We start from the raw sequence: 25,348 nt of genomic DNA on the forward strand, positions 1-25,348 counted from the left end.
CTCAATTTAATTCAGTTCAAAAAACCACACAAATACGTTTCGATGAAGAAGCGATATGACGTGCTGGCTCCTGAGGTTTCTGCGGAGGATGAGGTGCTGGGAGTGGGAGTAACGCCACCATCTTTCCATTGTGAGTGTCATTTGGGTTCGGGGTCTAAAGGATTAGTGTACGAGGATATTTTTTCAAGAACAATTTTAAGTTAGGCATTTCGTCTAGGAATAGCAAGAAAAGTAAAAGTTGGAATCTAATCCTACCTTACCCACTCATTTGCAATCAGATGGCACCTTCAAGAAGTTAATTGACAAGTCATATGAAACGTCTTCCACATAATCTAAGTATTTCCATACTGAATCTACCATTCAATTCAATTCAAACTTTTTCACTTTTTCATTCAAAGGTAAAAGTTTAAAAGTTGCGAATCAGTCTAGTAGCAAGGGAGCATCTATACAGTATACCATAACCTAAAACCAATGCGTTCGCTTGCAGCAGCTTAGGCAACTTTTGCTATCAAGGGGAAGATGGAGAGGTGTGACCAACGCAAGCTAGCAGTTAGCCTTCTTAGTTCTTACTGATGTCGAGTTCTCTGTGCAGATGGAAAGCTTCACCTTGATCCCCATTTAAGGACCTTCTCTCCAAGCAACAAGCAGTTAGCTGCCTGAGTAACCTCTCAAGACAAGACTGCAAGCAAGCGTGTGAGTCTTTCAAATTGGGATTCGTTGACAAGATCATGGCATTAACCGTGTCAGCCACAACTTCTCGCTGCGACTCTTCAAGCAGATATCCAACTGATGACTCCTGTGGTTGTTCATATGCTAACAAGGCAACACAATCCTAGATAGAGAGTGAGTTACAGTTATTATTTAACTCAAAATGCAGAAGTAGTATTTCCTACTTGCAAACGATTTTATTATGCTTCGCAAACGATTTCTTTCATACCTGAACAAGATCCTCAAAACCGGTCAACCCAAAAAACTTTGCCAGTTCAATTCTTCCATACTTCACAGCTTCCTCCAGTGCCCCAACCTACTTGTCAAATACAGGTTTTCAAACTATGAATAAATAGTTGATTAATTATACTCAGTCAAAGGATAAAGATGAGAACAGATGGCACAGTGCAGTTTCTGCAGAAGAACATAGACCAAGATCTATGTTTTTGTTCATTAAAATTAGTTCACTTATGACAATGGACTTTTGAATGGGTAACCTGTGTTCATTTCTTTGGAACAAACAAAAACCTTCTACAATTGAAGTAGGTTGGCTTTCTGTGTGTATAAAGCATATTGTAAGAAAATTCAATAGGGCAAAGAAGAGAACATACACGAACCAACTCGATGAACTTTTGACAGTGAAGAAGAAAGCAGGTAGCTGATTTATCATCCTGCAAAAGCACAACCGATTTATCTTCACTTTTTCAGGGACATAAAAGATAATAATTTTGGCAAAAAGGTCCGCTATGTAATCTGATCATGCGACGACATCAGTATAGTTCCTTTTCCTCATTTGCTTTCCTCATCCTAAGCTCCCATGCTCTTCAGTCTTCCCACCCCCAACCCTCTCTCCTTTTCTCTTCATGCATATCTCTTTTGCTATAGCTGTTAAAGTAACAGGTACATTATAGCCTCAACCACCCTTGCCCAGAAAAAAAATTTGAGAAAAAAAGGAAAAGAAATAAACAAATGGATTTTTTAACCACAAGCACTACAAAGGTCCAACTGCACCTCAGACTTAGCAGACCCGACAAAATATTGGAAGTCTGGACTGCATTCATAATGTAAACATATGATATGAGTCTATTGCACCAAAAGAAAGTTTGACTGGCCAACCAGAACCAGACCACTGGCTTAGTAGTTCATCTTAATGTCCCCTAGTTATAGAAAAATTCTACTCATCATCCTTAGACCACACACCACACATGGTTTTTTTTTTATTTTTTTCCCTTACCAAATGTGTAGTATATGGATAATGAGTAGAAGAACACACTTAGTTTAGTAGGAATAAAACAAATAAAAAATAAAACATGTGGTGTGCGTAGGATGATGTGTATAGCAAAGGACTCTATAATATATCTCTGAAACCCAATTTTATCTGTTCCAGCCACATCCCAACGGAAGTGGCCAGCAAATGCTTTCAAGTAAATACAGAAATATTAACAAATATACTTTTAAAAAAAAGAACTGCAAAAGCATCTCACAGAAACTTGAGTCCACCTGAACAATCTGGGGATACCAGTCATGAAGTTTACCAAGTGCAGAATCAATCTCCCCACTCTTTATTAGCTTCATCCAGTAAAAATAGGTTAGCAATTTGCAAAAGCAAATAAAAGCGAAAACACCAGTACTTGAATATAAAGCAGTACAATGATAATAAGCGAAAATCAGCATTTCTTTAAGTTTGAAGGGAAATGATTACGTAAACTTCAGTTCACACATCCAGGAAAGGATTTGGGAATCTCCACAGCTAAGTGATCATGGGTCAACGTTTTATGTATATTGGAATTACTTCTTGCACCCAATAGGATAAATAGGTCCATTAAACTAATTTTGGTGATCAAACTAAAAGTTCAGGTACCTCATAGAAAAAAGGAGTGTTTATTTCAAATGGAAAAAAATAAGTGCTCCCTCAAACAAAAGCCACCTAATTATTCCAGAGCCAAAATTGTTACTCCACAAATGCATTGCAAAAACGGGTAAGAGTCTATCACACATAGTTGAATCTACTCAAATATGCTTCCCATCTCAAGATTTAAGAGTAATCCAAGAAGAAGAAGAAGAAGCACTGCACCCATATGCTTCCTATTACTGATTTGTCAACCAAAAGTCCGTATGAACATATTGATCGTCTATCTAAAATATCATACCTTTCGAAGAGTCTTTCTCTGGTTTAATGCATAAACGATGTCCTGCTCATTAAAGCCATTCTCTTGAGCCATATATACAGGAGGCACAGTAGTTTTACTAGCTACGTCAAATGAATTGAGTGTATCTTCATAGCCATAAAAAAGTAAGTAGGAGCGAACAATTCTGTTTCATATAAAAGTCAATTAGTAATTAAAGAATGGTAGTCATAGATGAAATAACAGTAATATGATGGCTTCCAGGAGCACATGGGAATATATATGTTTCTAAGACGTAGTTCTCAGCAAAAAACAACACTAACGGATTTGTATTCATTTGGCAGCGAATTGGCAGGAAAGCCAATGTAAAGTTGTGTAGCCATTAGCCAATATTCTACAGTCCACTGTGAGGTAGACCACAATGCGTTGAAATAAATTTACTAGGACCATGACTATATGAGCCATTGATTTGATTTTGCTTTGCAACTTCGCTGGATTTGGTCTCCAAATGTTACCTTTGACAAATTAAGCATTTTAAGAGGAAAAAAAAAGAGGGTGACAATGTACTGAACAAAATTTAGAGAGATGGGTGGGTGGAGAAAATGCTTTTCTTAATCCAATTCCATGTAATTGCATTTTCCCTAAATTTAGGGAGGCAGAGATTTCAGTTTAATAACCATTACCATAAATCAAAAGTCAAGCTCTATAGAAAGACAAGCTTTGATGGTAAGATAAACTTCTAGCTCTATCAACATAAATCAGACCACTCCATACATGTCATCTATATAAGAAGAACCTTACAAGGTGTACCACAAAGAATAACACGTCTTGGTTAAATAAGATTTATCTGATATCATCTTACCCATAACTGACGTTTGGTGGCAAAGATATCTTTTCAATAGTTGCTTGTTGCTTCATTCTCTCTTGTTTTTCAAAATCCTAATCAAATGATATGAATGTTAAAACAAAAAATTAATAAACACAACATCAATAATTCCAGGAAAAATTATCAAGTGATTTCTGAGTTCAAAAGGACAGAAAGAATGGTACAAACAATTTTTATCTATCCTCTTAGTTTCAATTCACTAACTATAATCCACTTAGTTGCTTTCATCTTACAGGAGTAACCTTTCTGTCGAAATGCTTGAAGTCACTCCATTAATAGTGGACATCTTAGCAATACTTGGGTGTGTTCAAGTGTGCACGCTTACTAAGCTGAAGTTATTGCACATTACTTTTTTTATATAAGTAATAAGATATTTTATTGATAAGAAAGTAGGCATAGCCCAGGTACACTAGAAGTATACATGTGAATACACCTATTTAGGAACTAGAAACAGTTACAAGGAAGTCGTAGAAGCTGAGACCATTCAAATCTAGAGCGATGGCCCATATAAATAATGTCTTCCAAAAAAAGCTCCTAAACTCTTCCAATGATCGTTCATGATCCTCAAAATGTCTATCGTTTTTTTCACACCAAATGCACCAAAGAATACATAAGGGAGCCATCTTCTACATAGCTGCTATCTGTGATGTCTCGGTAATCCCTCTCCAACTTGCTAGCAGTTCCACCACCCTTCCCGGCATTATCCATGCAATTCCCATTCTGCTGAAGAAGCAATTCCAGATTTCTCGTGCAAACTCACAATGTAAGAGTAGATGGTCCACCGATTCACCACTATTTCTAGACATACAACACCATTTTGTGATAATAAAACCATGTCTTCTAAGATTATCAAGAGTCAGAATCTTCCCTAAGGCTGCTGTCCAGACAAAGAAAGCAACCTTTGTAGGTGCTTTACTCCTCCAAATGTTCTTCAAAGGAAAATTTTGCCGATGTTGCATGGTAGTTGATTCATAGAAGGAGCGTATAGAAAAAATCCCTTTCCTAGAAGGTCTCCATTCCATCTTATCTTCATTTGTGACAGCAATAGCAGCGTTATACAGCAGTTTAAGAAACTCCACCAGCTCTGCCACTTCCCAATCATGTGCATCTCGAGTAAGGCTAACGTTCCATTCTTGTGGGCCATGAGTTATAACCCGCAAGTAAGCCACCATAGCTTCTTTGTCCCATGCAATTCTAAATATAGTGGGATAAGCCTCATTCAACTCCGTGTCTCCCACCCACACATCATACCAAAAGCTGATCCTATTGCCATTCCCCAAACACAGTCGAGTATGACTAACAAAGGAGCACCAACCTTTCCGAATGTACTTCCATAATCCCACACCATATGCCCCCCCTCCCCTCTCTAGAACCACCACGGGGGGGCCCTTTGGGAGCACTTCCATACTTCATGCCGATCAGCCCTTTCCACAAAGCTCCCATTTCATTATTATAGCGCCACAACCATTTTCCCAATAGAGCCTTATTAAAGGCCCTCATGTTACGAACCCCAAATCCTCCGTCTCTCAAGGGAGTACACACCTTATCCCACCCCACTACGTGAAATTTAAATTCATCTTTTAGTCCACACCACAGGAAGTCACGTTGAAGTTTCTCTATTCTATTTGCAATGTTGGCAGGGAGAGGAAATAGAGACAAGTAATATGTGGGAAGGTTGGATAGAGTGCTCTTAATAAGAGTGATCGGCCCCCTTTTAGTTAAATATAACATTTTCCACCCAGCCAACCTACGCTCTATTTTCTCTAACACCTCTCCCAAATTGTCTCAACTTTAAAAGAAGCTCCCAACGGAAGACCGAGATACTTCAATGGAAATGAAGAAACCACACATCCCAATATGTTTGCCAACCCCCTAATGTTACTTACCTCACCCACCGCAACCATCCCCGTCTTAGTAAGATTAATCTTCAACCAGATACTGCTTCAAAACAAAGTAAGATAGCCTTCAAAGATTGTACATGTCCTACATTTGCCTCACAAAACATAAATGTGTCATCCGCAAACAAAAGGTAGGAAATAATGATGGAACCATGATTAGTAGCTCCTGCTGAAAATCATGAAAAAAATCCCCCCTCTACCGCAGCCGACACCATTCTACTTAGGGCCTCCATTACTATGACGAATAAAAATGGTGATAATGGATCTTCTTGTCTTAGTCCCCTCGAACTATTAAAGAAGCTCACAGGGTCACCATTTACCAATACCGAGAAGCGGGCCGTTGACACACAATGCCTCATCCACGTCCTCCATCTTTCCCCAAACCCATATCTATTCAACATATAGAGCAAAAAATCTCAATTAACATGATCATAGGCCTTCTCCATATCTAATTTGCATAAGATACCTGGCTCTCCCGACTTGATTCTGCTATCAAACACTCATTCGCTATAAGAACCGAATCCAAGATTTGTCTCCCTCTCACAAAGGCATTTTGAGACGTTGAGATAATCTTGTCCATAACCGTGCTCATCCTATTAGCAAGGACTTTGTACATACTGCCCACTAGGCTAATAGGCCTAAAATCTTGTACCTCTATTGCACCTGCCTTTTTAGGGACTAGTGCAATAAAAGTTGCATTCAAACTCTTCTCAAATTTACCAAAATTGTAAAATTCCTGAAAAACCAGCATGACATCCTCTCTTACCACCTCCCAACAAGTCTGAAAAAATGCCATAGTAAAACCATCTGGTCTCGGAGCTTTATCTTTGTTCATTTTTCTGATTACCAGTTGAACCTCTTCCTCTTCAAATGGTCTCTCCAACCAATCCATACTACTTTGGTCAATGGACTAAAAAACTAGTCCATCTAAAGTAGGCCTCCAAGCATGAGGTTCCGACAACAAATATTCAAAATGTCCAGCCACATGATCCTTTATCTCCGCTTGGTCTGTAGATGGTCTCCATCAATGTTCATGGACTCAATAGTATTAAACCTCCTGTCTGAGTTCGCAACTCGATGAAAAAAACTTTGTGCACTTGTCCTCTCCCTAAGCCACAATGTCCTCGACTTTTGTCGCCACGAAATTTCCTCCATTAGGATCAACCTTTCTAGTTCAGAAACCACTTGCCCTTTTCGGTTATGCCCATCTCCTACACCCTCCAAGCTTTGTAACTCTTGGAATAAACTCTTCTTTTGTATAGTTACATCACCAAATACTTGCTCGTCCATGTCTTCAATTCCTTCTTCAAAGCCTTTAATTTTTCAGCCAAGACATTGCTAGGAGTGCCTTGGAGTTTAAATGAATTCCACCATTGTCTAATCAAATCCACAAACCCCTCTGTTTTTAGTCATATATTCTCAAACTTAAAAGGCCTTCTACCCCCTTGAATACCTCCACAGTCCAACATAATCGGGAAGTGATCCGAGCATATCCTTGGAAGTCTTTTTTGACATAAATATGGAAATTGCAGCTCCCAAGAAGGAGATATGAGAAATCTGTCCAATCTTGACCAGCTTTGATTATTAGCCCAAGTATATTCACCTCCCATCAACGGTATATCCATAAGGCCCAATTCAAATATTAGATCCAAAAATTCCATCATCGCATGGTTGTGCCCCTCCCCTGATCTTTCACTAGGAAACCCTGTCACATTAAAATCTCCCCCAATACACCAAGGTACATCCCACCAAGTACATAGGAGAGCAAGTTCATCCCAAAGTAGCCGCCTCTCACAATCCAAGTTGGGGCCATACACCCCTCCAAAGGCCCATAGAAAACCATCATCTGTATTTTTGAAAGAACACCCTACCGAAAATTCTCCACAAACTCCTCAATGTTTTCCACAATCCTCTTCACATGACCAAAATTCCACCCAAGGCTCCTTTCGAAGGTAAGTATGTCCATCCGACATATTGGCAACTCCATATGCTTCGGATAGTTCTTCTAGTGATGATCTTCAGTTTTGTTTCTTGTAGACAAATAATATCCATCTTCCATTGTCTTAAGAGATATCTTATACGAAGGCGTTTGTTGATCTCGTTCAACCCCCTAACATTCCAAATCAATATTTTGTGCTTTTCATTTAACTACTAATCCAGCCCCCTTATTTCTTCCATGACTTGCACTCCCATCCTTTCCGTCATAATTAATGGACCAGGTCAGCCTCTTCAACTCCCTTTCTCTTTTTGACCCTATAGCCCTCACAAGAAATCCCCATACAACTCTGAAGTTCCTCCACCTTTTTCAGAACCCAATCAGAGAAGAGAGTAGGAGGAATCATATTTATTGATGTAGGATCCTCTCCTGGAGACTCCATCCCCTCTGCTGAGTGTTTACATGGCTCAAACAGGATCAAAGATCCTTCCCCTTCTATCTCCCCCTCTTCCGACGCACCCTCATTCTCCAACACAGCAAGTTCTAACTCCCCCCTCCTTCCTTTCACCCATCGTAGGCCATTTCTTCCACCATAGTGCTGTTCTAAACCTGGTCCGAGGATGACAGTGAGTTCTGCGGCAGCCCAGGTCTTGTTGGCATGATCTGTGGCAGCCCACAGGGTGGCGCCCCTCCCTGTGCAGCTCCCTCTCTTGTTGGACTCAACTCCAGGCCTTCGGTGTCTACACTGTGCTTCACAAAATCCCCCTTTGCCACTGCCGGCGTCGGAGATACCCCCACCGGACGACCACCAGCATCACAGCTGACCGTCGCCCAGTTCTGTTCCAGGTCCAGCCCAAGAACCTTCACTGGGGCAGAAGTTTCGGGCTATTCCTTCAAACCCGAGACGTGTTGAGGCCCGATACATAGACCCTTCTCCTTCCAGATTTTGCGAGGGCTTTTGCTCAGGCCCAGCCCAACTGCCTTCATCTTCCCCTTCAGCTTAGCATCTCCTGAAGGCCCTTGTTGGCTCTTGTTCAGCTTCACAGGCTGAGGCCCCTTGTAAATCAAATCCTCCTTAAGGCCACAGCCCACTTCCAAGCCCAGGCCCACCCCCTTCTGCTCCTTTGCGCACCGTATCAACCAATTTATTTTTCCTTGCATTTCCTCTATTTGGCTTTTCAACTCAAGCAAAACACATTACTCCCTTTCCTCAAATAATCCAACATCAATACTGCCACCTTCCTCCCTCGCCTGTGCAATCACAGAGACAACAGCACTCCTTTGTAGGCCTACCACTCCTTTCGAGCTTGCCACTATGTCAGAACTAGCTCCACTCCTGGGTTGCAAAGCCTCCCTATATGTCCGAGATAGTGGTTGTTGTTGCGCTGTCGTCATCGTATGTTGTGGCCTATTCGCAGCACCACCCACACCCCCAACCTCCCTTAGAGCCTCCACCATCTTCCTCCATCCCCTCTCTTCCCTATCTTCTGGTATGAAGATGGCACCAGCGCCATAAAGCAACCTTTAAAGTTAGATCATTTTTGTGCAATGTATCTCCTAACTCCTTCCCTGTAAGTGGAATAAAACTCCTTCCTCCCTATCTTCAGACAATCCTCCATGGCTTTGGAGAACCAACATGGCGTACCTACCCCCAAACGTATCTCATTCACCCCTTTCCAACCTCTCTCAGTTATAAGCACATATTTTCCTTCCCTTACTACCTCGAAAGCCTTAGCTTCACCCACCACAAGTTTCAGAAGACCCATTGTCCACAGAGATGTGTGAAAACCCCCCAACCAAACAATACTCGGGCTTTCAAACAATCACTAACACCATCGAAATACAAGTTCATGCAAAAAAAAAAAATGTATGAGAACGAAAGTGCACGGAGAGGTTTTCTCTCTCCTAACACTCTTAACACCTTGAAGATGAAAGATATATTGATATTAACTAATTAAAACCTTATTGCACATTACTAATATCATCAATACTAGGTTACTGAGAGGAGAGGAGTTCGGGGAAAATTTAGAAATGAAATAAATGGAAGGCCACTTACCTCAAAGGGAGGGGCTAAAATGGTGCTGTTACTATAATGAAGTAGTGGATATATTAGAAATACTCGGGTGTATTCAAGTGTGCATGTGGAACTCTAAGCTGAGGTGTAAGTGTGGTTTGCATGTATATTATTAGACTATCTCACATTCTTCAGCCTAGGTAATCACCCAATACAGTAGCTGAGAATAAAACCAGGAAAAAAAAGCAAAGTTGACCCAAATACAGCCTGTAAACAAAAAGAAGCATAAGGAGGAGAACTATATCTTGCCTTAACATCAAAAGCAAATGGCTTCTGCCCAAAATTGACCTGAACCCTGGAAAATTCAATCATATACACGGCTGAAAAGTCAATGTGCACTATGACAAAATGAACAGTAAATTTGACTGCCATGCAATGACTATAAGTGTAATTACTGTGCAATGACTAATAGAACAACTAGTAAGTGCAACAAGACTTCAGGAGGGGTGATTTAGTATTCTTCACAAATGCATAAAAGAAGCTTCTGATTTCTAATTTGTTTCTCACAAAATAACAAATGAAAGCTCAGAACTTTCACATTAGCAGGATCGGTGTGGGGCACATTGGAAAACAAATTCTTCAAAAGTTTAGCTTAATTTAGTCAAACAAAAAACCTCCCCCTCTACTTTAGCTATCCATATTTCCAGTACATCATACATCTCACTATTTACTCTTTTCCTATTCCATTTAAATGGTATTTTTTATTCTTTCTTTATCATGCTTATTCGCCTCTATCATGCTTCTCCCACCCAATGTGGGAATTAGTGGGACATCACAAAGAGCATTTTGGAGAATGTAGGTTACTTAAGACTACAGAATAAAGTTTACCAAACATAAAAGCTTGATAGTATTTTTTACTGATCTAAATGGACTCATAGGGAAGCACAAGCGTGCGGAACTTTTTCAGCAGCTTCAACCAAGTAATCATACTTTCTTCAAGCAGAAGGTTTTAATGGGCTAATCAATCAGAGTTCTTCAATTGCTCCCCTCAGTAGATAGATAGTTTTTCAGAGCAACTCATGACTGAGAGGTTGATGCCTTCATGGAGTTCTTTTTGCACTCACAAGATTATGTATTGAAGGTGCATATAAGATTCTTTGCGCCCATTCCAAGGAAGTGAAGCTCATTGTTTGAATGTTCTTGATGTAGGATAGAGGTGAGAAGAAGAGATAGAAACATAGTAATAAGAAATAGAGAAGAAAAGGAACCAGAAGAGAAGAGAGGAAGAAGAAGAAAGTAAAGAGGGGCTAGAAGGAGGCGGCTGTGGCGCTCAACTCTGCATTCAAAAACAACTACCGTTCCAATATTCCTTACAAGTCTTTAAGCAGTAGGGCAATACAAACCCTAAATGAAATAAATAACACATTAATAAAATAACAAAAATAGAATATGTCTTTAAATAGTAGGGTAATACAAACCCTAAATAAAATAGACAAGACATTAATAAAATAAATAAAACATAATAGGAGATGTCCTCATCAACTCTCCCAGGGTGGAAAAGCTCGACTCTGTCGAGTTGACGAGTCACACTAAGGCTGCAATCAATCACCCAACCATAAGCTAAGTGGTTGAGCACGCTTCTTCTGACGGCCATAAACACGTGTGAGTGGAGGCCTGAGTCTGGTGTCCCTACCCACTTCTCTAGAACAGGTGGCTAGTGACCCGGGGCAAAGGAAGATCCTGCTGGCTCCAATAAAGCTCCAATAAATCTGGATCAAGCTGCTGGAGTGTCTCTCTGGGAATCCATGTACAGTCAGAATTTGGTCGATCGACCCAATGAACAAGGAAACGCTGAACCTCTCCATCATTGGTCAACACAATCTGTTCATCTAGAATAGTATCAATTTTATCTTTGTGTGCTGTGATAGATGGTAGTGGATTAAGAGTGACAAAAGGTTCAGGATCAGGGTTCACAGATGGAGGTAGAAAAGGATCACTGGAAGGATTGAAATGGCATTTGTAAGCAACTAAGTCCTCAACATTGAAAGTAGAGTGGTAACCAAAATGTGATGGAAGATCAATAATGTATGCATTTGGACCGACACGCTTTAAAATTTTAAAAGGACCAATACTATGTGCCTGCAATTTGGAAGCGGATCTAGGTGGACGCCGTTCCGGTCTAATTCGGATCATAACATAATCCCCAACCTTAAATTCAACATGTCGTTTATGCAAATCAGCTCGCAGTTTATATGATGCATTACTGGCCTCAAGTTATTTATTGATCTCAATATGCAAGTCATAAAGATGTTAAACAAATGCCTCAACTGACACAGACACATGAGCATGAGGAGACATGGGAATAAGGTCTAAAGGCTTCCTAGGTTTGTAGCCATGAACAACTTTAAAGGGACTCATACCTATAGACCGATTCACCGAACTGTTATATGCAATCTGAGCTGTAGGGAGGATCAAATCCCAATTCCTAAGATTTTCTTGGACCAGACATCTTAATAAGTTGCCAAGACTACAGTTAACAACTTCAATTTGACCATCTGTCTGGGGGTGGTAAGCAGTGGAGAATTTCAATTTAGTGTCAACCATATGCCATAGGGTGCTCCAAAAATGACTTGTGAAATGAACATCCCTATCTGAAACAATAGTTTTAGGAAGACCATACAACTTGACAATCTCGTTAAAGTACAACCTAGCGACCTTAGACGCATCTGAAGTTTTGCTACAAGGGATAAAGTGAGTCATTTTCAAGAAACGGTCCACTACAACAAAAATAGAATCATACTTCTTCAGAGTGCGTGGAAGTCCCAAAACAAAATCTATACTAACGTCTTGCCAAGGACAACTAGGGACAGGAAGGGGTGTGTAGAGACCAGTATTCTGTCGCTTTTGTTTGGCTAATTGACAAGTGTTACAGGTGCTAACTATCTTAGCCACATCTCTCTTCAAGCTGGGCCAATAGAATTGACGTTCAATCTCTTCTATGGTCTTATCACGTCCAAAATGTCCAGCCAAGCCTCCGGCATGAACTTCCCAAACTATAAAATCCCTAACTGAAGTCCGAGGGATGCACAACTTATTGGTTTTAAAAAGATAACCAGCATCCAGACGGAAACCATTAGTGGTATCCGACTGCCCGCTTTGCAAAGCGAGAAAAGTATCCTTAAAATCAAGACAAGACTCATACTCTTCCTTAAGTCTTTCAAAACCTATGACCTTGACATTCATGATAGACAAAAGGGAGATGCAACGGCTCAAGGCATCATCTGCTTGGTTCTCAACACCCTTCCTATGCTTTAAAGCAAAAGAAGAAGCCTGCAAATATTCAACCCAACGGCCATGCCTAGAATTCAATCTTTTCTAGGAATTAAGATAGCGGAGGGCCTCATGGTCTGAATAAAGAACAAAATCTTGAGGTAACAAATAATGGCGCCAATAGCGCAAAACTTGCACAACCGCGTACAGTTCCTTATCATAAGTAGAGCACCGTTGTTTGGCATCATTTAACTTCTCACTTAAATAAGCAACAGGGTGGCGTTCCTGGTTAAGAACTCCACCTATTCCCACCCCTGAGGCATCACACTCGACCTCAAAAATTTTGGAGAAGTCAGGAAGTCGCATGACAGGAGCTTCCATCATTCACTTCTTGACTAACTTAAAAGCCTTAGCCGCTTCCGATGTCCATTGAAATTCTCCCCTCTTCATGCTCTCCGTGATGGGAGCCATGATTGTGCTAAACCCCTTAATAAAACGACGATAAAAGGTAGCCAGATCATGAAAACTCCTAATGTCATGTATAGTCTTGGGCTCAGGCCAACCAACAATGGTCTGAATCTTTGTGGGGTCAGCAGATACTCTAGTAGAAGACACAATGAATCCTAGGAAGACAACTCGATCGGTGAAAAAAGAGCATTTCTTCACATTAGCATACATATTTGTTTCACGAAGGGTGGAACAAACCTGTGTGAGATGATCTAGATGTTGTTCCTTAGTCTTACTGTAAACGAGAATGTCATCAAAGTAGACGACGAGGAACTTGCCCATGAAAGGCCAAAGGGCTTGTGTCATCACTCTCATAAAAGTACTTGGGGCATTGGTTAGTCCAAAAGGCATGACCAACCACTCATAAAGGTCATCCTTCGTCTTGAAGGCAGTTTTCCACTCATCATCCTGGCGAATCTTAATTTGGTGATACTCACTCTTTAAATCAATCTTAGAAAATATTATGGCACCAACCATCATATCTAACATATCATCAAGCCTAGGGATGGGAAATCGATATTTCACTGTGACCCTATTAATAGCACGACTATCAATACACATCCTCTAAGAGCCATCTTTCTTAGGAGTCAAAAGAGCAGGAACTAGGGGTGTAACCGGTCCGGTCCGGTTTTAAATAAAATCTAGGACCGAACCGGTATGTACCGGTTTTATATTTTTCAAAACCGATTACGCACCGGTTACCCTTCTAAACCGGTACTTCCGGTTTTACTGGTTTCCGGTCTGGTCCGGTCCCGTTTTTCAATTTTTTTAAAATGTAAATTTCACAATTTGTCATTAAAAATTTATTTATAAAAAAAAAATTGATTTAAAAAAAACTGTTTTATACTTTTATTAATATATTAGACTATATAATAGTATTAATATTAGACTATTGGTATAGTTATAAGTTATATATTAGTATTAGTTATAAACTTTTAGTGATTTAGTATTAACATTTTATGTAATAATTTATAAATTATAATAAAAAATTATTTCATATATGAATATATATGTTATATATAAAATTTCACATAAAAATTTATAATTATACATTATATATAAAACTTATATATATTAATATTTAATATATATAAAATATTTTGTATAAAACTTATATATAAAAATATTATTTTTTATTTTTTTTTAATCAACCGGTCCGGTTCGGTCAGGTCCAAAAAATTCCGAAACCGGACCGGAACCGACCGGTTTTTACGTTTTAAAAACCAGTTCCGGACCGGACCGGTTCAAAACCGGTAAAACCGGTCCGGTTCGGTCCGGTCCGGTTTTCCGGTTTGAATTTACACCCCTAGCAGGAACTGCACAAGGACTCACCCACTTGTCTTTGGAGTTTAGCATGCTCGGTGGGATTCATCCTATAATGAGGCAAGTTTGGAAGGGACGCTCCTGGGACAAGATCTATGGCATGTTGAATATCTCGTAGAGGGGGTAAGTGGTCCCGAAACTCCTGAAAAAATGACTGGGCCTCACCAGGGGTCACTATTGGAGACTCCAACAGAACCTCCATAACAACCACAGCAAACACAACAGAAGCACCCACGAGTGTACACTCAAACTCCGTAGAGTTAATGATATTTAGCCACTTTCGTTCCAAAATTTTCTTTGTTTGTTGTGAGCCAATAGAATTTGGGGGTAAAGGGTTAAGATGAATCTTCTTTCCATTAAACACAAAGGAACATGAATTGGACCGACCATGGATGGTCACATCTAAGTCGAATAACCAAGGCCTGCCAAGAATGACATGACCGACATCCATAGGAATGACGTCACACCATATACGATCTTTATATTCTAGGAACTAGATAGGTACCAGACAACGCTCTTTCACAGCTACGGAAGAAGTATCAACCCAAGAGACACTATACGGCTGAGGGTGAGGCACTGGTTGCAACCCAAGACGGGACACAGTAGCCACAGAAACCGCGTTAATGCAACTCCCACTATCTACAATGATTTTACAACCCTTATCATTGATTTTGATATAAGTATGAAAGATGGCATGACGACGCCAATCATCAGCACCTTTGGGTTGAGTAAGGGTACAACGTACAACACTTAATCGGGGTGTGTCGGGAGCAAGGGGTACAGAACCTAGATCCACATGAAGGGTTCGGATACAACCTAAGAAGATATCCTCATCATCACCTAAATCATCAAACTCCTCAAGTTTAGGCTCATAGACTTGATCTTCTGACGGTTCGTCAACTATACCCTCATGTTTCTCAATGACTAGGATTCGACTAGGACAATTGGAAGAAATGGGGCCAAAACCCTTACATTTGAAGCACTGCAAGCGGGAGGCAGTCCTGGAAATTTCAGGGCCTTTACCCTTATTTTCCCATGCGGGGGAAATATTAGATGGTGGAGGCCCTAAGAGAGACTTAGGGGAAAGAGTGGGAGCTGGGGTGATGGGAGGGCGGTTGTCACCACGCCTTCTATACGGAGTCCTCATAACCGACTCATAGTCTCAAACTAAAGAGTACATATGGTCAAGTGTAGCGACGCCCTAAAGAACAAGCTCGCACCTAAGATCATCTTTTAGGCCTTTGTCTAAACCTACTCAAAGTCATGACCTCATCCTCAACAATATGACATCTCATTCGGAATTCATCAAATTGAGTGACATACTCAGTCACTGGTCGATTGCCCTGTGTAAGGGCATTCCATTGGTCCAGCAAATTACCCCTGTAAGATTGGGGCAAGTACTTTTCTTGAAAACGACGTTTCATTTCTTCCCAACTCCCAACAGGAGGCGCATAACACCTCTCAAGGAGATCCTCTACACTTTCCCAAAAGAGTTGGGCAGTGCCAATTAATTTCAAACTAGCAAATTGAACTCTCCAATCCTCAGGGACTCTATACCAGGTAAAGAAACGATCCATATCCCTAATCCATTGAGTAAGAACTCGAGGATCTAGGCAATCATAAAAAATAGGGGCCTCTAGCTTAATGTTTCTGAATAAGCGCTCGTCATGGCGAGTAGGAGACTGAGTACCTTGACGGTAATGGTCTCGTTCTCGTTCTCGCTCACGATCATAATCCTTACCCCCACGACCGTGTCTGACATTTTGTCGATCACCTCGTCGACGACGATAGCATCTATTATGGGACACTTCAGAGTTGTCAGACGAATGAAGGAGTTCCTCAAAATTATTCAACCTAGCAACTAGGTCTCGGTTCTCCTCACGAGTAGCAGTCATCTCAGTTTGGACAACCGCTAATTAAGTTTGTACATGTTGCTGGTTATTGGCTAGTTAAGCTATTTGTCAAGTGAGGGCATCAAATTGGGAAGGATCCATGGTAGAGGTATTGGAACTAGAGGTGACAAGACGACCACTACGCAATTGCATGCAACGCAACACTAGCTAAATGAGGTGCAACGAAGAGATCAATGAACAATAAGTGCAAGTCATGAAAATATCAACTGAGCAAAATAATAATAAGTTTTTTTTTTTTTTTTGGATTAAGTAAATCCAAAATACGGCAAACAAATAATGCTGATGTTTAAAATAACAAAGCAATGGTCAAATGCTAATCGAACAAATCCAATCACATAGCAATGCTAATATTTTTGTTTTAAGAAGATTTTTTTTTTTTTTTTGAAGGACAATCAATGCAAAGATGAAAAGTAAAGGTTCAGGCTATGGAAGTGAAAATGGGAACAAAAGAAATAGGAAGTAAAACAAAATCCAAGTGTTGAATAAATCTGGCCGTAGCAAATGCGGGTTTGGCTAAATTCACTATGGTAACAGCAACACATAGAAACAATTAATACATTTTCAAAACAAGCCGATAGTGTAAAACCAAAAAAAAAGAGATAGTAAAACTCCCTTTACTAGTTGAGAACTGTGCATAGTCGGTGAAAGAAGTCACGCAAAAGGAAAAAGCTACCCGACTCCCTTTCTTTCTTTCTTTTTATTTTGGCTAGCTTCGTTTGCTGGCACCTGCGTCTCTAGCTATTTCTGCACTGGGAGTCGCGCGAGAGGAGAGATCGAGGGAGAGAGAGACATCTGCTAGAGGGAGAAGAATCGGAGCTGAGATGTCGTGTTTCCGGCACCGTCTGCCTCAGGTCTGGTGGTTTCGGCGAGGTCTGTGTTTTTTTTTTTTTTTTTCGCACCTGTTGTCTCTGGGTATCTCGGCACTGAGTGTTTCGGGAGAGGCCGAGGGATGAGACGGAGGTAAAGGAGAGGCCGAGAGGCTTACCGGCAGTGTGCTCAGGGTCAGGAGAGGCAGTGACGGCGGCAACTCAGAGAGAACGAGAGGGAGAATCGGAGAGAGCCGATTCACTGAAGGGGAATATGAATGTGACGGTGAAGAGCGGCAGTGAGACCAAGATGATGCGATGGACGGAGGGACCGAAACAGGGTGTGGTTTGCTTTATCAAGATGGTCTGCTCAGGAAGGTGCGGTGGTTTCTGGAGATTTTCGGTAGTCTCACTTGGTGGTTTTTGGCAAGGTCTGAGCGAAGGTGAATGGTTTTTGTTTTGGCTTGGATCGAAGGGAACTCAGATGGATGGGTTTGGAAATTAATCTATTGTTTGAGAAAACTATAGAACCGGCTCTTGATACCAATATGATGTAGGATAGAGATGAGAAGAAGAGATAGAAACAGAGTAATAAGAAATAGAGAAGAAAATGAACCAGAAGAGAAGAGAGGAAGAAGAAGAAAGTAAAGAGGGGCTGGAAGGAGGCGGCTATGGCGCTCAACTCTGCATTCAAAAACAACTACCGTTCCAATATTCCTTACAAGTCTTTAAATAGTAGGGCAATACAAACCATAAATGAAATAAATAACACATTAATAAAATAACAAAAATAGAAGATGTCTTTAAATAGTAGGGTAATATAAACCCTAAATAAAATAGACAATACATTAATAAAATAAATAAATCATAATAGGAGATGTCCTCATCGGTTCCAGAAGTTGTTATACCCTCAGAATATCTTGGAGAAGGATTTGGACAGCCAATGTGTGATACCCCATACAATAAGGATAAAGATAGGTAATATATGGGATCTCACATTGCTTGGGAATGACAAGTTCTTGCTCTTTATAATTTTTCAATGGGACTCCAATTGTATCATTGACTATTCCTTTTAGAGATAGGTCATGTGGTTTGAGTCTTCCATTGGGACATTACACAAGGTGCCTTTGACAGCAATTCTTCATCCTTTTTTTTTTTTTTTGTGTAGACAGCCTCCTTAAGAAGACCCTCAGCATGGATAATCTACGGAACATCATATCCTTGTGACAGATTGGTGATGTATGTACAAGAAAAAAAAAAAAAGGAAATTTGTTGATCACCTTCTACTTCATTGGGAGATCATCAGTGCCTTGCAAAATGACTTTTTTTATCTAGTTAGGTTACCTTCAAAGCCCAAAAGGTTAGTATACCTATTTGCTAATTGGAGATGCTTATCCTATTAAGCCCAAAAGGTTAGTAGTAAGGGCGAACTTGTGTGCATGTGCCCCATGTCACAGTTTCGATTCCCCCTGGGATCAAACTGCGATTTAAGTGGGAGATCATGGCAATGGGTTGTTGTGCTAGTCTCTCCAGGGGTTTAGGTTACATGGGTGAGTCCTAAGGGCTCTGCTATGGGGTGGTTCCCCCGTCATAAAAAAAATATATGATAACCCACAATTACAAATTGTAGCAGTGTAAGATGGTCAAGGAAAGCGTAAAACACATCATGGCTCATACTTCAAAAGGATTAGTCAAAAATACAATTTGAAGGCTCATGTTCCATCAAAGGTGGCTTTTTTTGTATAGATAGCTGCAATAGGGAATATTCAGACAATAGATAACTTGTGAAAGTGTGGAATGATTGTTTTGGATTGATGTTTTATGTGCAGAAAAGACACGGAATCAGTGAATCATTTATTTCCACATTGTGATGTGGCTAACGTGTTGTTGGATGGTGTGTTTAGAAGAGCTGGACTGATCTGGGTTATGCCAAAAGCAGTGGTCGATTTACTAGCAACCTGGACCAGTCTTCATACTTGCTCCCAAGTGGCAACTGCATGGAAGATGATTCCTTAGTATATTTTTTTAATAAGTAAACAAGATGATTCCTTTGTGTATTATGTGGTTCATTTGGTTGGAAAGGAATGAAAGATGTTTTAATAATAGGGAACGCAATGTAGATGAACTCTGGGTTTTTTTTTTATAGGTAAAAAGAAGTTTTATTGATCCACGTAAATATGCAAAGTCCGAGTACACAGGAAATATACAAAAAAGAGCCTAATTACAAACTACATGCTACTGATAGTAGCGTACAAAACATTAAGACTCGCTCCATCCCATACAATAGAAGAGGCCCAAAGCAACAAAGTATGAAAGAAGAAGTCCTTAAAACTGTCCGGAGAGCGTTCCTTATCCTCAAAGCAACGGTCATTTCTTTTGTTTCATGTGCACCACATTAAACATAAAGGTACCATCTTCCATGCATTAGCGATTTGGCGATTGCCCTTACCATCTTTCATACTTTGCACCTTCTAGGCCTCTCAGAGACTCTTTTAAAGGTCTTGTGCACAGAGAGGGAAGACACTGATGATTCTTCTTTTGATGGGAGGGTCTCGGACGTAGGTTCCTCCTATGGGTCAGAATTTCAACTAGTGTGTAAGGAGCTAGGGGCTAATGTGCAGCTAACTGACCCATGTGAACTCGGGGAAGTGCCTCGTCCTCTGTGTTCGTTGCCACTAGCAACTCCTTGGGATGATTTGCAAACTGATTGGCTCCTTCAAAAGGTTAACGATATGCGTCATTTCTTAGGTATTACCTGTGAGGGTTATGAGAACCAGTTGCAAGCTCTCTTCATCGCAATAAAGGCAAGCCAGCCTCTGCTAGCCAGATCCGCAGTTAAGAAGGATAGGGAGCTTAAGAGACTTGCCTGCTCCATTAACTATGATGCACGGGAGAGTAGTGCGAGCAGGGGGCGTCACAAGGATAGGAGGAATCTTGGCAATCCATGAAGCCCAAGATTCTATCATAGAATATTCGTGGCTTGAATGACCCGAACAACCGCCTTAAAGTGAAGAATTTATTACGGGATTGGAAGACGGACATTATTTGTTTGCAAGAGATGAACTAAAGTTTATTGATAGGCACATCATCAGAAGTTTGTGGAATTGCTCTTATGCAGGATGGACCTCCCTCGCTTCTAAGGGTGCTTCATGGGGTATCCTGGTGTTGTGGGATAAGAGAGTAATTAATCTTGTGAATGATTGCATCGGGGATTATTCGGTAGCATGTGCTTTCTCGAATGTGGATGATGGTTTTAATTGGGGTTTTGCAGGTGTTTACAGGCCGAATGACGACGGTAGCAAAAAACTTCTCCAGGATGAGATAGCTGGCCTTTGTAGCTGGTGGGATCTTTCGTGGTGTATTGGGGGTGATTTCAACATCACTCAGTTTCCGAGCGAGCGATCGGGGGACTCTAGCATGGGTTCAGCTATGGTTGATTTCTCAACTCTTCTTTTTGAGTTAGACTTGGTGGATTTCCCTCTAGCAAGGGGGGATTTTACTTGTTCAAACGGAAGGGCCTGGTCGAGATTGGATAGGTTCAAAATTTTTTATAAGTTCTTTACTTAGCTGGTTTTCTTTTGTATACTTTATGTGTACATGGGCTTCACCTATTACATTTCGAAGAATAAAATTTTTACTTATAAAAAAAATACAATTGGAGTCCCTCGGAATCATTATAAAGGGCAAGAACTCCTATCCTTTAGTCAATGTAGAATCTCATTCACCATCCTCTTATACTTTATTTTGTAATGAACCAAAGAAAGTTCAAGCGACGCCTAGGATTACACTCCAAAAGACTAGTCAAGCTTATAATTGAATCCTCTTGGAATCATTATAAAAGGCAAAAACTTCTTTCTCATGGGAAATATGGGATCCCATTCATTGCCCTCCTATACTCAATATGGGGGTATTACAATGGTCCTTACTTGTTTAGTAGTGCATTTGGAAGGAAATGAATGATAGAAATTTTGAGAGTCGCGAACAGACGATAAAGTTTAATACTTTATTCTGCTGGGTAGCTTCTATAGACTTCAATGGATGGTTTTTTCATGACTGCCTTTACTGTTTCTAAGTTTATAGTTAGGTGTTCCTCTTATATACTTCCTATTTATTTGGGTTATGCTTTTATGTTTTTCAATAAAGTCTTCGATTACTTATATAAAGATAGAAACTTTCTTCAAGTCAGCGAAAAACGGCCGAGCAATGGGAAGAAAATCTATAGGCAAACTCATTTATACAGGGTGTATAGAAAAGGTTCACCTTCACCGTAAAAACTAAAGTTCCCGAGAACAATAAAGTATAAGAAAGAGGAATATGGATACTGCCACTCGTAGCCCCCCAATCAAACTGAAATCTTGGGTAAGTGGTTTTGGGGTCAAGATCTAGTGCTCCACACCATCGAAAGTTTGATTATTACCTACACACTACCAATTATAGCGATCCACACGCCTCATCAAAATTTCATTGCAACAAAGTCCAAGTTAATGCAAACCAATACTTTTTTCAATAAGTAATGCAGTTTTATTAAAAGCACAGGGTACAAGCGAAGCGCACAGGAAGCATACAAAAGGAAATGTACAACTAGCTAGAAGAAGAAAAAGGGAAAATTTCTTTGAAATCTAAGAACCTAGAGAGTTGGGAGCTATTATGAGCAGCCATCAAAACATAGAGTGTTGACCACAATTGTTTTTAACTTTATCACTGTCCTCTCTCGATCTTCAAAAGTTCGAAAATTGTGTTCTTGCCAAATACACCAAATTAAACATGGGGAAACCATAAACTTTTTGAGTTTCTATGATTTTCAAAATGATGATACCAACATGCCAACAACTCTACCACTTGTTATGACATAACCCACTCAATCCAAAATTTTTAAAAGATTCAATAACTAAATTCACCATATTCTGTCTTTTTCTAGGTTTTAGGAAGATTCCATCATAGATAGTATTTAAGTTATCAACATGAAGTTCTGTCAAGAGTAGATTTCTTGTTCATTTGCTTAAATGTGGAAGTGATCCTAGTTAGGCCCTTACATGCCATGGATGGAAACCTCTAACTTAAAAAAACTAATTAATTCTATATCTTTAAAAAAAGAACTAAGTGGCTAGATAACTGATTTATGATGTTGACAGCAAAAGTTTTTTTTTTTCTTTTTTTATTGGTAAACACGCACAAAGCATAAATATGCCATCCATGCAAAAGAAGTTAAAAAGACTCCATTTTTAGATTATAAAACACCATAAATAATTCATCTCTGCTGGAAGAGCAAAAGTTCCAGATTCAGATTGCTATCTGCACTATCTTAATCTTGTATTAAAAAACACAAGAAACTAACTTTTTACAATAGAGTAATGACAGAAGATGCATAAGGATTTTCAAGAAATTGTACAACATACTCCTCATTTGGGCTGTGAACAGCAATGGTAGGAAATAAGGGACCCTTCACGTCCTTGTACACTGCTCCTACTACGGCCCCATTTTTACTGGAGATAATGAAGTGAGCACATATAACAATCAGAACCCTTTAGCAATTAGGAGACCATAAGCCAAAGTAGATTCAATGATACTTCCATCTTTTTCCAAGTGAAATGTTGACATAAGAATATATAAAGCTTCATTGATTCCAACAACAAATAAGCTGAAGGTTGCAGGCAAATGTCTCACGTGAAAAAGAATTCCTGTGAAGCATAATTAATTCCAGCGCCAACTATGTCATTAGCTGTGTAGGTTGGGCCAAAAGTCTCTCCCTTTCCTTGTCCACAATAAAGCATTCCATCATCCCCATGGTATCCACAACTATTTGCCTCCCACCTACCGCATAGACAATAAATGAATAAATACAATCAGGTATGGCTGTATAACTATAACTAACAAGGCATGCTAATCTAGCCCAACAGTTTTCAAAGCTGTGTAAAATGGCACAACCAAGGGCTGCATACCAAACTATGGTTCTCATTTATTTTTTTCATGTCCTTAGAAACGTATGCAGTGGCCATTGGTGACCTCCTCAAAGGCCACGGCAGATTTGAACATGTAATTCACTAACCAATGCAATACGCTAGAATAATGTTGTTTCTAAAGGACCTACCAAAGATTTGCCTGCCTGTGCAGGTTGAAATTGTCGGCCCTGCCACAAAAGTTAGTGTATTACTTTTGTTGGTTTTTGTTTCCTTTGCATAACTACTTTTGGTGGTATTTACTTTGTAAATACTATGGGATATGATTTGACTCGACCTGCAGGCTACAAGGTTCTAGTCTCCACTTAGGAGGAATCTGTTTTTGTTATCTGTAGGCATTCAATTATGGTTCCAATATGTCAATGGTGAATGAAAGGAGAGCAATGGTGGAAGCTTTGAAGATATTGAGTGGTCAATGGATGAGCTTAGAAATTTCTTTTTTAATACTATATTCGATCAGAATTTTGTAATAGACTTTTGTGGTATGAAGTTGCATGAATTTCTTGTATCACTAAATCATCAAGCATAGGTGATGCTCTTGTATATGTCCAGTGTACTCGGGTTATTGCCTATCCTATCATCAATAAAATTTTGTTTACCGACAAAAAAAAGTGTTCGATTATGGGTCTTGTCCAATTTATTCCTATTTGCAACGAGCATGCGTACTGTTTTGTTATTAGTTTACGTAGGGGTACCTAATTCAGAAGTGTTACATCTGCTTCTACAGTATTGTAGAGGTATAACAAGCTTTTGTTTACACTTGCAACATTAAGATTCGTTCAAGTGAACTCCTACGAGGCCTTGGTGAGATTGAAGGGCTTCTTATCACTTCTTTAAACTCGTAGTTTAGGGGTCGACATCGTTGTAAGAACATGCCTGAACCCCGAGTTTGTTATCCCAAATATACAGATAACCATTAAGCAATGATTATAATCCTCTATCCCAGTGCGAAGCAATCCATTTGCAAATTCCTTTACTTCAGTTTAACTGAGTTCTAAGTTTTAAACCCTAGGTTATAGTAATTTGGAACCCAAAACAAGGCTAAAACCCCAACTTGAATTACATTTAGAAGGAAATTTTCAGAAACCAAGCAGAAACCCTAATTCAAACGAGAAAAAAAAAAATCTTTACTCACCCGGGCTGCCTCCGCATCTTGAAAGTACCAATTGTGAAGCCTATGGCGATCTGGCCTTTGGCCCCAGCGTCCTTCACGAAAATCTCAAAATAGTAGACGAGTCGCTTGACCGGAGCCGGGTTGTTAGCCTGAACGACCCCAACGTCGTGGCCGTGTCGGTTGACGCTCGTGTACTTTACGGAAAGCTTATCAGTGGACACGAGCTGGAACCCCCCGGAGCTGTTGATGGTGTTGAGTTCGCTGGGTAGCTGCTCCTCCGTGTCCTCCAAATGCGTCGCTCTGCTCGCGCCGAGACGCGCCAGCTCCAAGAAATACCAGCCCAGATCTTGATTGTGAATGTTGGTACCGTTACTGTCACTGTTGGCGCTGCTATGGTTGGTCATTTCTTCTGAATTAAACAGAAATCCCAGAATTCAATAAGTTTTCATTGGAGATGGAAATGGAATTTTGAGGGATTTACTTACGAAAGAGAAATGGATTTTTTTGGCTTCGCTTTGTCAAGGAGAAGGAAGAATCTTCTTTTTATTCACTGTTTTTGAGCGTGCGTTCAGTTTGTGCATTAACGCGGATGATCATACCAAAGGGAAAGCTTCTACTTCTCTGCGGTGATGATCATACCAAAGGGATGCTCCTACATCTGTCTGATTATGCCACGTCGATATTGTTTTTTGTTTGGTAAATGATGGCGTGGCAAGATCGACATGCTTACCAATACCACTTTTTAAATTCTTTATGGATTTTATTTTTCTCTCCTGTTACATGAGCCACCATACAGGTATCCCAAAAATATTTGAATGTGGAAGCACATGATCATATCCACATTAATGTTTTGAATATCATACCGGACGTCGTACCGGTCAAGACACTGA

General features: G+C 40.0%; 1 protein-coding gene across 2 annotated transcripts; it reads right to left on the reverse strand.

The window, feature by feature from the left end:
- Window positions 1-359: 359 nt before the first annotated feature.
- On the reverse strand, window positions 360-25,060 carry LOC109000971 (ran-binding protein M homolog). Of its 2 annotated transcripts, XM_018978059.2 has the most exons (11): window positions 24,944-25,060; window positions 24,480-24,867; window positions 23,052-23,198; window positions 22,784-22,870; window positions 9,878-9,923; window positions 3,697-3,773; window positions 2,859-3,021; window positions 2,209-2,277; window positions 1,320-1,379; window positions 938-1,024; window positions 360-832 (listed from the first exon to the last, which is right to left on the reverse strand). In XM_018978059.2, exons 2-11 carry the CDS (start codon window positions 24,860-24,862, stop codon window positions 560-562), a joined length of 1,392 nt encoding a protein of 463 aa, XP_018833604.1. In that variant the 5' UTR covers window positions 24,863-24,867; window positions 24,944-25,060; the 3' UTR covers window positions 360-559. The 2 variants fall into 2 exon arrangements, with proteins under 2 accessions (XP_018833604.1, XP_018833603.1); XM_018978058.2 differs by having other exon boundaries at window positions 24,480-25,028.
- Between the last annotated feature and the right edge of the window lie 288 nt (window positions 25,061-25,348).

This window comes from Juglans regia, chromosome 8, assembly GCF_001411555.2.
Source record: "Juglans regia cultivar Chandler chromosome 8, Walnut 2.0, whole genome shotgun sequence".
NCBI classification, from domain to species: Eukaryota; Viridiplantae; Streptophyta; class Magnoliopsida; order Fagales; family Juglandaceae; genus Juglans; species Juglans regia.

Coding starts and splice junctions, on each gene's coding strand:
- LOC109000971 (XM_018978059.2), bottom strand. CDS start 24,862: ATGACCAACCATAGCAGCGCCAACAGTGACAGTAACGGTACCAACATT. Junction 2,278..2,858: donor AGAGAAAGACTCTTCGAAAG/GTATGATATTTT, acceptor TACTGGATGAAG/CTAATAAAGAGTGGGGAGAT. Junction 1,025..1,319: donor AGTTCATCGAGTTGGTTCGT/GTATGTTCTCTT, acceptor TTTGACAAGTAG/GTTGGGGCACTGGAGGAAGC.